Genomic DNA, 14,150 nt, shown 5'->3' with positions numbered 1-14,150 from the left:
AGGGGGGGGGGGGGAGGAGGAATAAGACGAACGAGAAGGAAGACAAATAGAGAAGGTCTCAAATATGTCAAATTATAAAGGCAAGGGAGTCGAGCTTGCACGACGTTGCATCAGGTCGAAAAGTGGCTTTAATAATGATTTAATAAAATAATGCTCCAGCCCGAGCAAAGTATCGCTTCTTCTTCATACATACTTGTACATGAGCTTGTACGTACGTGCGCACTCGAGTGCGCGAGTATGCGTGCGCGTGTCTGCGCGCATAGTCTAATGGAGAGCGGCGCTCTCGAAGAATCTGAAGGTGAAGGGTAAGTAGGAGACACGAGAGTAGGAGTAAAAATGACAGATGCACGAATATCAACAAGAAAAACATCAACAACATAAACAAATGCAACGATTCTTCCGCTAATCTTGATATACGATTTTTCATTAATTTATTGGATACGCAAGAGTATACTGCACGAGTGTCTATGTTTCGCTTATAAAATACATTAACCCATCCAATTACTATACAATGGGAAAATTTTTAAGATAATATCATACATAAACGAGTAATAGTAACAATACGTTTAATAAGTGCAATTAAACAATTTTTCATTGCTACAGGAGTTCGTATTTTATGTATTATGTGTTGTCTTTTGCCCATCGTGGCAATTTTTTAACAATAATTTTTGTCACTGAATAGTTCAAGAATTTTGTGTAGTTGAAAAAATGGCATTAATTTGTCAACGAAGAGGAGAACGAACCAGTCGATGACAGTTGACGTGCGGCGAGTACATGAAGTGAAGAAGAAAATGACTGCCTAACAATCGTAACTCCGCTCGTTATTTCGACGAGTACGACCAGACCTACTGATCTATTTTCTTTGCTCTCCTTTATTATCCTTTATATTTCGATGGTCGCTAAAACTAAGCAGACAATACGTAAAATGTATATGACAAGTATTACAGGAATGCAAGATTTACAGGCTTAGTATGAATATTTATCTATCAAAATGTTAATGTCGTCTTTATATTGAAAATTTCAGGCTATACAAGTTGTGAATGTGAAAGGAAAGCATCTTTTAATGATAAAGGGACAAAGATTTGCTTTTCAAACAATGTTTAAATTGCTTAAAATCTTAATGATAGTTTGAACTTCCATGAGAATAATCGTATCGTATGGTCAAAGAAGAATCTTTTAAAGGTTGAATAGTTGCACGAACTAACGGCTTATTGTACTATGAAGAAACGTATAATAAAGGAAAAGTGCTAAGGACATATGAAAGGAGATATAAAATGAGCGGCATTGGAGCGGAGAGCGAGAGTGTGAGAGGCTGAGATGCTAAAATTTAAAAAGTGAAAAAAGACGTAATTGTAGTGCTCGGAATAGCTTCGGATGCGAAATCAATTTGCAAATTTGCATTTTGCAACGGAAGAGCCTTCGGCTGATAGTCGAAGAGAGGCCGAACGCTTACTCGTGATGAGCGCTCGGCGATGGTGTAACGCGACATTGGAAGACGCGAGGTGCCGCGCAGAGTCCATTCTCTGGCTTAATATGGCGAGACGGAAGTGATTTATTAAAAGAGCATCCTTGATGCGCCCGTCGAACAATGTGCCGCTTTTCCTGGCTTGCTCTCAAAAAGGAAGTCGCCGACAATTAGGCACCTTGAGGTACAATCCAGAGTCGACGGACATGTGCGCGTGCTCGTGGGTACGACCGGATCGAATATTGCGCACCAGCCGTTCGACGTGAGACGCCGCTGCACAAACAAGGGATCGAAATAGCGATTAGGCGCGTTTGGCCGATAATTGCCCGGGCCAAGCCAATCGGCAAATCCCTGGCTATTATAGCAAATATAGTTTAAATAGGCGGCTTTATCGCGTCAACGCTTTAAAGAATTTTTCTTTAAGTAAATCCAATCCACTCGCGACTTTAATCAACTGTTCATAACTCTAATGAAATCTTGAAGAATTATTCATTTCAATGATGTTCACTGCTTTTGACGTATTCGTTATTATGATGATTTTTAAACTAGTCATCACTGTTCCATTACGGGTCTTCTACTTTTATAAATACAACGCTTTACTTTTGGCAAACATGCGCACTCGTATATAATTTGTGAGTAATACCTACTAAAAGCGAGACAATCCCACGCGTCTAACTATCACTGAGCCCAGCAACTACTCGTAACTGTTTTAAAACAATTTATTTGCCCGATAAATGCAAAATTTATACACAATTTATTTATCTAATTGAACAATTTGTTACACCTCTCGTTTTCTTATTAATAATGATTTCTAATACTATTTTAATACACTTTCACATTGCCTATGATAAACCAACAATGTTATTAATTAATTGATTAGAAGCTCACTATTCATAAGCATAATTAATCTATAAGATATTTATTAAATTTTATTGGAAAATAAAATGGAATCTGTTGATTGTAAAAAGATTTTTATATTTAATTAAAGGTTGTAAGGCGGGATGGATAAGTAGAAAAGGACAGTGATTAGTCAGACAATTCGACGAATGATGTAAATATACTTTATAATAAAGTTGAAAAATTAAATTGAAAAGTTTTGTTAATATCAAATTCTATGATTTCTCTATGATATTAAATATCATTAACTACTTTCTTAACTTTTTAATTCTATAAACGATATCACATTAATAGATAAAAATTCTGTGTCAAATCTGAATAATAAGAAATGATAGTTAAAAATTAACAACCATTTATAATACTTATTTATAACAAATAAATGCAATAAATAAATAATTACTAATTGCAGAAATGCAGAATCATATTGAAAAACTTTGACTAAGTTTTGACTACCTTAAGTTCAGCCATAAAATACTCGATACTTTTTTCTTTTTTATTTTTTTTTAAGACGCTTGGAATAATTTACTCTTTAATGTAGTCATAAGCGTTGACATGATTAATTGAGCTAAAGTATAATGCTTTATATATGATTCAATATTGCAAACCTTGACCATAAACTTAAATTCTTACAATAGTTTAGAGTATGTCAAAGAAATGTATTATGCAATAATTAATACTACGAATATAATCTACGATCGCGAAATTTGTTCAATTTCTCAAAATCTACATTAGCAATATCTATAAGAATTTTTATATAATTACATATCGATACAGCCTTAAAAAAAAAAATATATATATCCAATGGAAAATTTGAGGGCAATAAGCATTATGTTCCGAAGCTATAAAAAAAGTCTACTATAAGCGCGAGATATACGCTTCTTACTACATACGTCGTATACAAAAATATCCGATCGAGATCCGATTAGCCGCTAATTATAATGCCACAGTCAGCGACATCGCGCTCTTCAATAATTGGCAGGACTATTGGACGCCCCTCGTTACTAATGCGACGCTCTCACAACAATTTGGCGCTCTTTCTTGCTGGCGGCAGTAGGATATAGAGAAACGAATGAAAGTATGATTAAACGAGCGACAACTCGAGCAAATTATATTAAAATGTATTATAACGCCGAAGTATTTAAGAAATGTAGATAATATAGTAATCGTGTAGTTTCTATGTCTACGATGAAATGTACGGCTACTATGTTCGCTCGCCTTTTATAAATAAAATAATATTATTATTTTCAATGCTTGTAGACTTACCTACATCGTTTTATAAATAAAAATTATATCTGAATTTGAATAATCAATAATTGCTTGTAAATAAATTTATTTCTGAATTTATTTCTGAATACAATAAAAATCTTTTGTAATCTAGTGAAGATTGAGATCGGAGAAAGCAGCAATGTTTACTATATCTCTGAGGAAAAAATAAAATAATAAAGCTATGTGGAGTATAAAAATAAAAATAAACTTATTACTTATCTTTTGTATACCGATTTTACAGAATTTTAGCTATTGAGTAAAATTTACAATTTCATACAACAGATTCTTTTATTCGACCATTTTTTTATTATTTCTTTTCGTATATAAAAAATGATGTATTCAAATAAGCATTACCACATCATGAAAATGATTGGATTCTACATGAGTTCCTTCAACAGTTGTAAAATTGCCATACATTAATAGACTATGATTTTTACACTAACTTCATGAAATATTAGAAACTATGAATCACAGCGTAAAGTAAATATGTTTAATTTAAAAAAATAAGCAAATATTTAGATTGTTAATATTTTCTGAAATATATATTAAACATGTATTATTTTATTTTAAAGAAAATTAAATATATGCAAATGAAAAAATATTTTGCCGAATAACAAATTAAATAATATATTAACGAGAAAAATCTTCTTTGTCTTTCAGGGCTCAATGGCTCTCGACAGTAGGAAGCCCGGAAAGTGAAATACATCATTGCGAATTCAAAGATTTATCATCTGTAACAAAGCTAGGCTACAAAGGTTTCGCCGTTAGATTTTGAAACTTTGAGAAGCAAAAAAATACGAGCTCTACCATCGCAATAAATTGGAATAATAATATTACACCGATTATAATACCTGAAAAAATTTACTTAAAGACACATACATATATATGTATATAGAAAGGTGTATCTTTACTTTCATCTTATTAACATGTACAGATGTTTGAATACGTGAAATGAATATTACGAATTTCACTAATTATAAATATGGGAAATGCAATGGATTGAAAATCTACGTGTGCGGTTTTAACATTACAATTTATTAAAGAGAAAGAAGTTTAACTTATTATAGAAATCGCGCCTTATTTTTACAAAATAAACTTGTATATACATAAAAACAATCTAATTATTTTATACAAAAGTGATTCGTTTCTATTTTTTCTACTCAAATATTATTATTTTTTTTTTCTTTGTATTTTTATATTTTAAAAGCTTATTTAAATATCAAAGTAGACTATACGAAATCAATTAAAAACGACTGCAAGTAGATAAAATTTTTTAGATTTTTTTAGATTTTTTTTAGAAATTTTATAGATTAACTAGATTTTAATAAATTTTTTGTATCTCTATGTACATCGATAACGTTTGATATAAATTAATAATATACATATATATATATATATATATATATATATATATATATATATATATATATACGAGAAAATGTACATAATTTATCAGCTCTGTTTACAGATAAAGATAATTAAATTCAACAAATATCAAAAAATTTCATAATACTCAAATTCAGATTATCTTAAATATTTTTCAATAATTATACGTTATAACGAATAAAAAAAAAAAAAAAAAAAAGAGAGAAAAATACTTATAAAATTAACAATTTTTGTTTTTCCATTTTTCAAAATTGCATTGTTAACAGTTGTATATATTTAATAAATTACAAAAACAATCGAAATAAATTAATTAATCGTTCGATTTCAAAGAAGTTTCCTCTTCAAAATTGGAAGTTGCATCAAGCATCTGCTGAGCTATATGATATTCATGATGTGTTTCTGGAATATTTCTGTATATCTTTTGCACTAACTCTATTCTGTCTTTATTGGAACAATTTGTGAAAATTGTATCCGGAGAATCCTGCAAAATAAAATATCCATGTAATTTGTATTATGAGGATGAAGATAATCTAACTAATAAATCTGACAAAAAATAAATATAAATGAAATAGCTAAATTAGCAATTAAGGTAAAGAAATTTTGTGTAAAAATAAATTAAAAAGATTCTCTTTTAACTACTCTCTTTTAACTATTTATACAATTTATAATTTATATAAAATATAGTATGTAATACAAACCTGTACAAGGTTTTTTAGATATGTGGTAAGGTTCGGACTTATCCTTGATATTTCTTTTAATAAATCAGGTACTTTCGAAATATAAGCCATTGTACGTCCACCTGCAATTGGGAGAAGTTTTGCAGCTAACCTTTCTTGATCATTTACAAAAAAACTGGCCTAAAAATAAAGTGTAAATAAACTATGCAAAGTAAATTATTTTGCAATTGTCTCGACATTGATGAATACCTCTTCCGCTAATCGATCAAAGCCATTAATATACAATTGACAGACTTGATGAATTCTGAGTTCATCGACATCAAGTTGCCACGCACATGCTAAATCTTTGCATTTGCACATCCATTGAGTCGCTTCGGTAAAATTTAAATTATTGACTAATGTTTCTTGATGAATTGATTCTATGGTAGCTGTAATGACACGACAAAGAAATTCTAAACGCATATTATCCCTTTTGTCTTCCTTGTACGATGGAATCGTTATTTTATCCGTTATGTCGCGAAAAAAATATTGATGAGCCTAATAATTTAAAAAAAAAAAAGAATGCTATATCACTTCAACTATTTTTACGCGATTAAAAATATAATTAATGCATTACCATCGAATGAAACATATTGTCAATTGGTTTTGTTACTTTCAAGTTAAAATATGACATCGCGTAAAATACACTTGCCAATTGCCAGTGTAACATAAGTAAATCGTAGTGAGCCGGTGCTTGTGAAATTGCTACAATTGCCAAAGGCTGTGGGCCACCTGTATGACCCTCCCACAATTCCTCAGATCTGATATATGAATATTTTTCATCTTCTACAACTGCAGCCTAAAATTTATACAACAATTGAATATAAGCTTGGATTTTAGGTTCTTAACAATTATAAAATAAACATACATTTAACCAGATATCTAAAAATTTAACACAATGATGCAAGAATATTGTGAGTTGAGTGTCTGAAAGTCCAATGTCTTGTATACACAAGCGTTCTTTTGGTAATTTCCCTACTTTGTTGATAAGTTTTGCAACGCTTTCAATTTTCTTCTTTAAATGAAGATTCCAGAGTAGGCAACATATCCCTACGTTGTAAAAGTACAATTTAGTCAGCATAAACGAATATAAATGTATATGACTTAAAACTAACAACCTACCATGACGGATACGATCAAAAGGAATATGACGAAGTACATTCAATGAAGTTTCTAATGCCTCTAATCGCGTTATATCTTTGATCCAAAACATAATGAATTCCCATGATAAATTGGCTAGTAAAACGCTACTATTTAAACTGTATGGAAAGTATCGTTTAAGTAATGATACTTTATCTGCAAAATTTACATTTATAAATATAAAAGAAAAAAATTTATTACAAAATCAATGAGATTGCTTAAAAGTATACCTAAAACTTTTGCGAGGGCGGTATGTTGAGTATTAGTGGTATCGCCATCGATTTCGGGTGCAAAATTTTTGGAATCTTGCTGAAGAAAGTCTACGGACTTGGCTTCATCCGACCAGCCCGTAAATTTTAATGAATTTTCTGACAAATTCCACTGCTCTAATTCAGTATTTGATTCATCTATTAGAAGCGCAGGGTCGACACCAGTTGAGCTAAGCCATTTTGATACTATTTCTGATACAGATCCTAAAATATCATCGATCATGGCAGAATAAACAATAACTTTTTTATCCTCGCGTTAAAAATATTTGTTGGATTGGTGTTTTTTTTTAATTTTTTTTTTTTTTTTAATTAATTAATTAATTTATTTATTTATTTATTTATGATACATAACTGACGAGATTTTTACGTAAAATACTTTCAAAACAATTCAAAAAATTATCAGCTTATACAGTAAATAATAATTACCTTTTCCCTTAGAAAGCACAAGCTCCAACGATACAGTAGTTATTTTATAGGGTAAAGTATAAAATGGCGTGGTTTCGTCCAGTGTTGGAGAATTGCTAAAATAACAATGAATTTATATGCATGCGTAAAGTAATACGCATATATCTATATGCTTATCTATTAAGCAAAGGTTTAAATTAGTTGAATTATAAGTACCAAACGATTGCATTTAATATGGCAACATCCTCTAAATTGCCGATAAGCAACGAAAATTGACAAGTATCTTTACTGACACTCTCCCAATCATTAAGATTACTAACTTCTTCTGGCGACGAGTTTCCATCTTCTTTCACATTATCTCTTACCAACTTCTCTGACTTGCTAATAACTTTTTCATCTTCGGCTTCATTTTCATTAAAATCGCTCTTAATGCTGGTTTGCAATCGATCTTTATTTTTTTGCATAGTAATCGAGACTGCTCTACACGCCATTGCTGCGGTTAATGCGTTAAACGGATCGGTGGAATTTATTAAAATATTTCTAACGTCCCTCCACCAGCGCGAAACCTCATTATAGCTCGTGCATATTTCTTCTGCATCTTTAATATTTATTTGTAAAATTTAGAAAATAAAAACTAACGCAATTGTTATTAATAGAACGATAAATATAAGAAACCCACCATTCAATAAGCAAATAGTATGAAGTATTTTTGTAAAACTTATCAATTCTACTTCCAATGATGATACCATACTTTTGGTCAGCCAATAAATAAGAGCAAACTGGATTAGCACTTCGGGATGTATATTGCTATTAACAGCACGATCTCGCCAATTCGACATTGGAACACTCGAGTACATACATCCTTGAAATATCAATTTGGCTGTAAAAAATAATTTATAACTTTTAATATCGATTATTCGATACACGTGCATTAAATGCCAAATAAATTTTTATTTACAAAACTTACAAATCCGACATTTTAAATCGAAATTAACATCTTTTTTTAACTCTAAATAATTCGAAGAATTAAAATCAAAACATGATAAGAAATTTAAAAATGTTTCTCCATCTTCTTTAAATGTCACTCTACTTTGACTATTTGGATTGGATTTTCTCATACTTGCTAACGTTTTTGACAATGTTAAAATTCTATGTATTTCCTGTTCAGACGTAAACAATGTATTGGACAGTTGCTTTTCATTGACAATTTCATCTGAAGCGTCGGTAGTATATTCGGGTGGTTGGTCATATTGTGCTTTAATATATATGTAAAATTTAATAACATCACCCAGTTGTTTTAATAGCCGATTGTGTTGTTTCGACAATAATTTAGATGCGTCGTCTACGCAAAACAAAAAATGTAATAGAATAACATGATTATGATAATTGGCCCAAGTAATTAGATATAAAAGTTATTCGTAATTTATACAGACATACTTTCAGAATCAGATTGCTTAGAAAAGCAATCGACAACGGCTAACAAAGCACTTGGTGTAATATGCTTATTAATCATTAACATTTCAATGGTTTCTAATTGAACATCATTCGTTTTTATATCCAAACAAAGATTGGTAACTTCATTAATCAATTTATCTTCATTGAATTCTTCTTCCTTCAAAAATTTTTTTAATTTCTTAAATAAATGCGTGTCTCTAGAACTATTGCTATGTTCACTATTATTATGACTATTAAGAGCAAAATGGAATGGAACTGTGATCTCTTTCATTCCTCCAAGTGAATCAATGAAAACACAAGGATATTGTGCTTGATTTCTTGACTTTAATGTCATATCGTTTAATCCGCATAATCCATAGTTCGTATATAGTAGCCTATTTGATTTATTTATTAAAATGTTTAATCATTCGCGTAATTTCTTATTTGTTAAAATATAATGCAAAAATTATGAAACTATTAATGAATAAAATAAGAATTTTATTACATACCTTCCATGTTTACCAGCATAGAAGCTACTGATTTTAGGTCCATTTTGTACACCCCAAATGTCAATTATACCTTTTTTGGGAGCATAAATTACCAAAAATAATACTTTGCATCTTCGATTTTGCAATGTATTACCTGCAGCGATTTTACCACCTTGATGACTTTTCGCAAGTACTCGATTCTTTTCTTCTACAGCTTGTATCCACCCACACTGAGCATCTCTATAACCTTTCCACATTCTTAATACGATTCCTTGTATATTATCGATTAACATCACTCTTCCCATGGCATCACAAATAATTGATAGCAATTTATTTGGACTGACAATAATGCAGTCCCCTTCTCTCAAAATATCACTTACACCAAATCTGCAGGTCATCGATTCAGCAGGTTCATTAATAAATCCTTTCAATTTTTCCGACGTAGCTACATTTTTTGAATTTCCTTTGAACCATCTGTTATTAAGAAAAGGGATAAGTATAAAGCATAAAATAATAAACGACTATGTCAAATGTTTGGAAAATTAAAATAGATAAATATTGAATTTTAATAAAAGTATATTAATTAAAAGTAATTAAGGTACTTACGGAACAGCAGCACCAATGGCACTTACAACTTTACTGGCCATAGCAATAGCGACATCCGATAAAATGGGAGCGGAAGCTCCTTCAAAAGCATAATGGAAACCAATGAACGGCTTCTTTCCTGTAGCTATAACTAGACTATGTTGAGGTGCACTGGAGCGATAACTGGAATTATATCCTCCGCAAATGGACGCGGTCATAAGGTGATCAAAAGTATTTACAGAAGTGGAACCAATTACTTCGCAATCATTTACGACATCTTGATTTTTAAACCCCCATTTTTTACATACTAAACTTACTGCAGGAGGCTTATCCTCGCAATTGGCCTTCACTACCAATCAAATATCACTAAATTAACCGAAGCTCAAATTGATATTTAACAAATGGGATATATATATATATATATATACCTCTAGCTAAATAATTTCTAAATGCTCTTAAAGTTGAAAATAAAGAAAATCCTTGTAAAATGCATACAACTGTGTTGTACAAAACATGAATCTCCTCCAAAGTTCCTGTATCCCCTGCATGTTTAGGAGAGTAATGCGATTGGCACTTTATATTTATTATGCTTTCGTTGTGTAACTGTTCTTCCAGCAATAATCCTCCGCTCTTTAATAATATAATACAAAGAAATCATGAAAATGCAAAGTGTAATGTAAAGTAAAGTAAAAATGTAAAAATTAGTTTTGAATTTAGAAGTTGTATAGTTATCCACCATACTTCTGTGTAAAATTGTAAGAATCCAGTATTCAATCCCACAGCTATATACGTCCACTCTGTGCCTACACCACCGCTTGATTTGCCATTAGAAATAATTGGAAGGGTTATTAAAGATGTTATCCATTCGCTATTACAAAAATTAAATACTTTAAATTTACCAAATTCGCAAATTTAATACCAAATAAATAAAAATATAAAACAATAATATCTATCTCTTACTTTTGTCTCGATGCCACATTGCCATCCCAAATAATATGAAATTTATTCTTTACGTCGCTAGACTCTTGAGAGTCCCATTTTGCTACATCAAAATGAATAATAATAATAATAATATTAAAAGAAAAGGAGAAAAAAGAAGACGTAAAGAAGAAGAAAAAAAAGAAAGAAAAAGATCACCCAACGAATACTTACAGCCTAATATGACCATACGAGTATTCCATGCTATGACCAAAATATCTCCAGACGGCGATAAAGAAAGAAAACAATCTTGTAAGGGTAATTCATTTTCAGGCACGTTATCGACTGAAATAATAGAAAATAATCGAATTAGCTACAATCGCTCAATAAATATTCCTATACTAAGAGTTACATAAACAAATTGAAACCTCTAGGCTAATGAAAATGTCTTACATTTCTGATCGAAATTCCCAAAAAGACGACTTTTTAAATCAACGGGATCGACTAAATTTGCAATGCCTTTAATTTGGCAAGACATGTTCTTCCAAACGTATTGTCGGCCAAACGCACTAGTCCGAAGGCTTTACGAAGAAACCTTACAATAACAACACTGCCAAAAACGAATTCGCGAACATATGATCTCGATCATAGCAGTGACATGACGTGCCCGCAGCAGCAGCAGCAGGAACAACGACTAATGAGACGAAGCAGACTCGTTGGATACGCTGTTGCTGCCTGTACGTCACGTTAGTTGTACGTTACGGCTGTTGCTGACTGTAAGAAACGGACTTTAAACGACTAAAAGTCGAAATTCCAAAACCGAAGTCGTAACCCAATCGCTCGTGACAAATGTGACGAATGTTTGTGGAAGAGCTCGTAGATAATTGGAATGTCAAGTTTTCCGAACGGTCAGTATAGATGCAGATGTTTTTCAAACTCCAAACTCCAATTTCTGCGCGCATAAGTGTATTTCTATCTCCAGTCACGCGGGCATTTACAATAAGATCAGAAAATATGGAAAACAATGGAAAAGTCGCTCTCGGGTGGTATGAAGGAGATAAACAATCGTCAGGTACTGATCTAATGACCATATAGCCCAAATATTCTATAATGCGTTTACTCATATTTTTCCTAATACTACAGTGTACTTTTACTTCTCATTTTTAATTACTTAATTACTTAATTACTTAATTGATAAAGTGATGATTAAAATAGTGCATAATTATAATAAGGAAGAATTAAGATTCTTTATCACGCTTAAAATTTTCGGTTCCAATCAATAATTATTTAAGAATAAACACGTCATCTATGATTTTCTTAAGATTTATCGACGCTTGTCAAATTAATGTCAACATTATTTAACTTTTTTACATAAAAATATTTGTATAAAAAGAAGAGAGAGAGAGAGAGAGAGAGAGAGAGAGAAAGAGAGAGACGGATGAAAGATGACAAAAAGAAGCAATCGGGCACAATTGGTGTGCGCTGTCAGAGATTCTAAATAATTAAAGCCGTTGGAAAGTTAAGAAAATAATTATAAACGAGGGGGGGGGGAGAGAAAGTAATATCAAATGAAAATAAATAAACAATCGGTAACGAAATAATCAAGAAGTAAATAAAGAAACGTTTGCGCAATAGCGTACAAATATATCCCGTCCACTGCCTGCAAAATAATTAATGCGATTACCGAATAACGATAATAAAACCATCATCGTCATCCCCTTGACTGCGATAACCCCACCACATTACAAATCCCGTCAACAACCGTGGCGTTCAAACTATCCCTTGGACGTCGTGCACCGTACCGTTCCTCGCCCTTTTCTCGGCACGTGTATTTGAACACGATCACGTGACGGCGCGCAACGCTAAAGGCAAAAACGCCGCTCGTACTCACCCGACCATTGGCCGAAAGTCCGACTTTCAATGGACAGAGCCAATCGGAGACTTCGCTTATCCCCGGCGGTGCGCGCCCTACAAGCGGCACGGCCATCTTGTTATTATATTTTCGAAAATCTTTAGGCTTTTTCCCTCGCTCTTTTCCGCTCGCTCGCTACACGCACGCACGTACGTACGAACGCAACGCGCGCGCGTCTGCATGTGTGTGGGCGCGCGCGCGGGTACGCGGTCGCCATCGGGCACACGCACACTGGCGCGCGTCTGGCCGTAGGCTCGCGCACGCGCGAAAGTCCCGCGACAAGAGAGACGAAAGCGACGGTAAGGATGGATCGCGCGTGCGATCGAGCGAGAGGGAAGAAAAGAGACGCACGTCGTATGGCCGTACGTACACTAATAGGAAAGATTGTGTGCGTGCGACAATACGCGGGGCCGACGACGGCGACGACGACGAACCGTGTGACGCGCGAGGAAACAGAGAGAGGGAGTTAGAGAGAGAGAGAGAGAAAGAGCGTGCACGAGTGTGCGAGAGAGTGGATGAGAACGCGGCACACAGGACGACAACGGCGACGACGAGGACCGACACGGACGAGGACGGGATCGCGAGAGTACGGCCGGTGTTTTGTTTGGGAAGAGAAGAAGGCGAACGTGCGAGTTAAGGAGGGTGGCCTGCAAGTGACGGGGAAGACGAGCGCGAGCCAGTCGCGGCAAAACGGCTGCACGCCAAGAAAAGACGACTCGGACAGAGTGCAAACACGCCACTCGCATGAAATTTAAGAGGAGACGATCCTCTTGCGTGCTCAGGGAGGAACAACTCAAGCCTCGGTGGGTATCTTCTATCATCGCTTACGGAAGATCGGGAGTCGAGTCGACTACTCCTCCTCCTCCTCCTACTCCTCCATCTCCGTCGGCTCTCCAGGGCCTTTGTTAGTATCGGATTAAAGCGCGAGACCCGGATCTCTTCTAGGTTAAGAGCCGGAATCTGTAGTCCTCGTGCATAGTGAGAAAGTAACGAACGTGTGCTTGAGGTCTGAGCTCGGTTTTGCGTTTGCGATTTAAGGAGCGAGAGAGTGGAAAAGCGACCGTGAAACTGTGACCGAGACAAGGCCTTTCTTTAATATAATGGGAGCCTCGAAGGCATCATCGTCATCGTCATCGTCTTCATCTTCATCGAGGAAGTGAGGTTATCCGCGCGACGCGCATATAAGCAGTATATGTTTTTTGTGTGTCGCTCTCTCGCTCCGGTGAACAAACGCTAAATAAGAGTGAACGAGAGAATAAGAGAAATGGA

General features: G+C 33.8%; 3 protein-coding genes across 4 annotated transcripts in view; 2 read left to right on the top strand and 1 right to left on the bottom strand.

Annotated features, from left to right (window-relative positions):
• The window catches only part of LOC105366030 (acylphosphatase-2), an 8,839-nt gene extending 4,141 nt beyond the window's left edge, over positions 1–4,698 (top strand). Inside the window, exon 3 of the mRNA XM_011504338.1 lies at positions 4,289–4,698. Coding sequence (XP_011502640.1) covers positions 4,289–4,403 — 115 coding nt within the window. The 3' untranslated portion in view covers positions 4,404–4,698. The remainder of the gene's footprint in view (positions 1–4,288) is intronic.
• Positions 4,699–5,323: 625 nt separating this feature from the next.
• On the bottom strand, positions 5,324–11,633 carry Rab3-GAP (Rab3 GTPase activating protein). The gene is made up of 19 exons (XM_011504337.1): positions 11,423–11,633; positions 11,204–11,314; positions 11,012–11,093; positions 10,793–10,919; positions 10,480–10,681; positions 10,073–10,400; positions 9,488–9,940; positions 8,982–9,373; positions 8,512–8,886; positions 8,224–8,424; positions 7,761–8,142; positions 7,566–7,660; positions 7,101–7,343; positions 6,853–7,026; positions 6,599–6,780; positions 6,308–6,529; positions 5,941–6,228; positions 5,713–5,871; positions 5,324–5,495 (listed from the first exon to the last, which is right to left on the bottom strand). The coding sequence occupies exons 1-19, from the start codon at positions 11,505–11,507 to the stop codon at positions 5,325–5,327; spliced, it is 4,272 nt and encodes a 1,423-aa protein (XP_011502639.1). The 5' UTR covers positions 11,508–11,633; the 3' UTR covers position 5,324.
• Positions 11,634–11,708: 75 nt separating this feature from the next.
• emb (exportin-1 emb) overlaps positions 11,709–14,150 on the top strand; it is an 11,118-nt gene continuing 8,676 nt past the window's right edge. Inside the window, exon 1 of one of the 2 annotated variants that reach the window (XM_011504336.1) lies at positions 11,709–12,041. The gene's annotated coding sequence lies outside the window, so the exon portion shown is untranslated. Of the gene's footprint in view, positions 12,042–13,316; positions 13,685–14,150 lie in introns of those variants that run through there. The other variant, XM_011504334.1, reaches the window with a different exon arrangement.

The sequence above is a fragment of the Ceratosolen solmsi genome, unplaced genomic scaffold (genome assembly GCF_000503995.2).
Source record: "Ceratosolen solmsi marchali unplaced genomic scaffold, CerSol_1.0 scaffold25, whole genome shotgun sequence".
In the NCBI taxonomy this organism is placed as follows: Eukaryota; Metazoa; Arthropoda; class Insecta; order Hymenoptera; family Agaonidae; genus Ceratosolen; species Ceratosolen solmsi.
Note: the sequence above shows the minus strand (reverse complement) of the source record. Positions and strands in the feature narration are given on the sequence as shown.

What these genes read in the sequence shown, in the direction of transcription:
- Rab3-GAP (XM_011504337.1), bottom strand. Translation starts at nt 11,507, where the DNA reads ATGTCTTGCCAAATTAAAGGCATTGCAAATTTAGTCGATCCCGTTGAT. An exon ending in TAGAAATTATTTAGCTAGAG is followed by an intron (nt 10,401 to 10,479) that starts GTATATATATAT and finishes TTTGATTGGTAG; the next exon opens with TGAAGGCCAATTGCGAGGAT. An exon ending in ATCTAAAAAACCTTGTACAG is followed by an intron (nt 5,496 to 5,712) that starts GTTTGTATTACA and finishes TTTATTTTGCAG; the next exon opens with GATTCTCCGGATACAATTTT.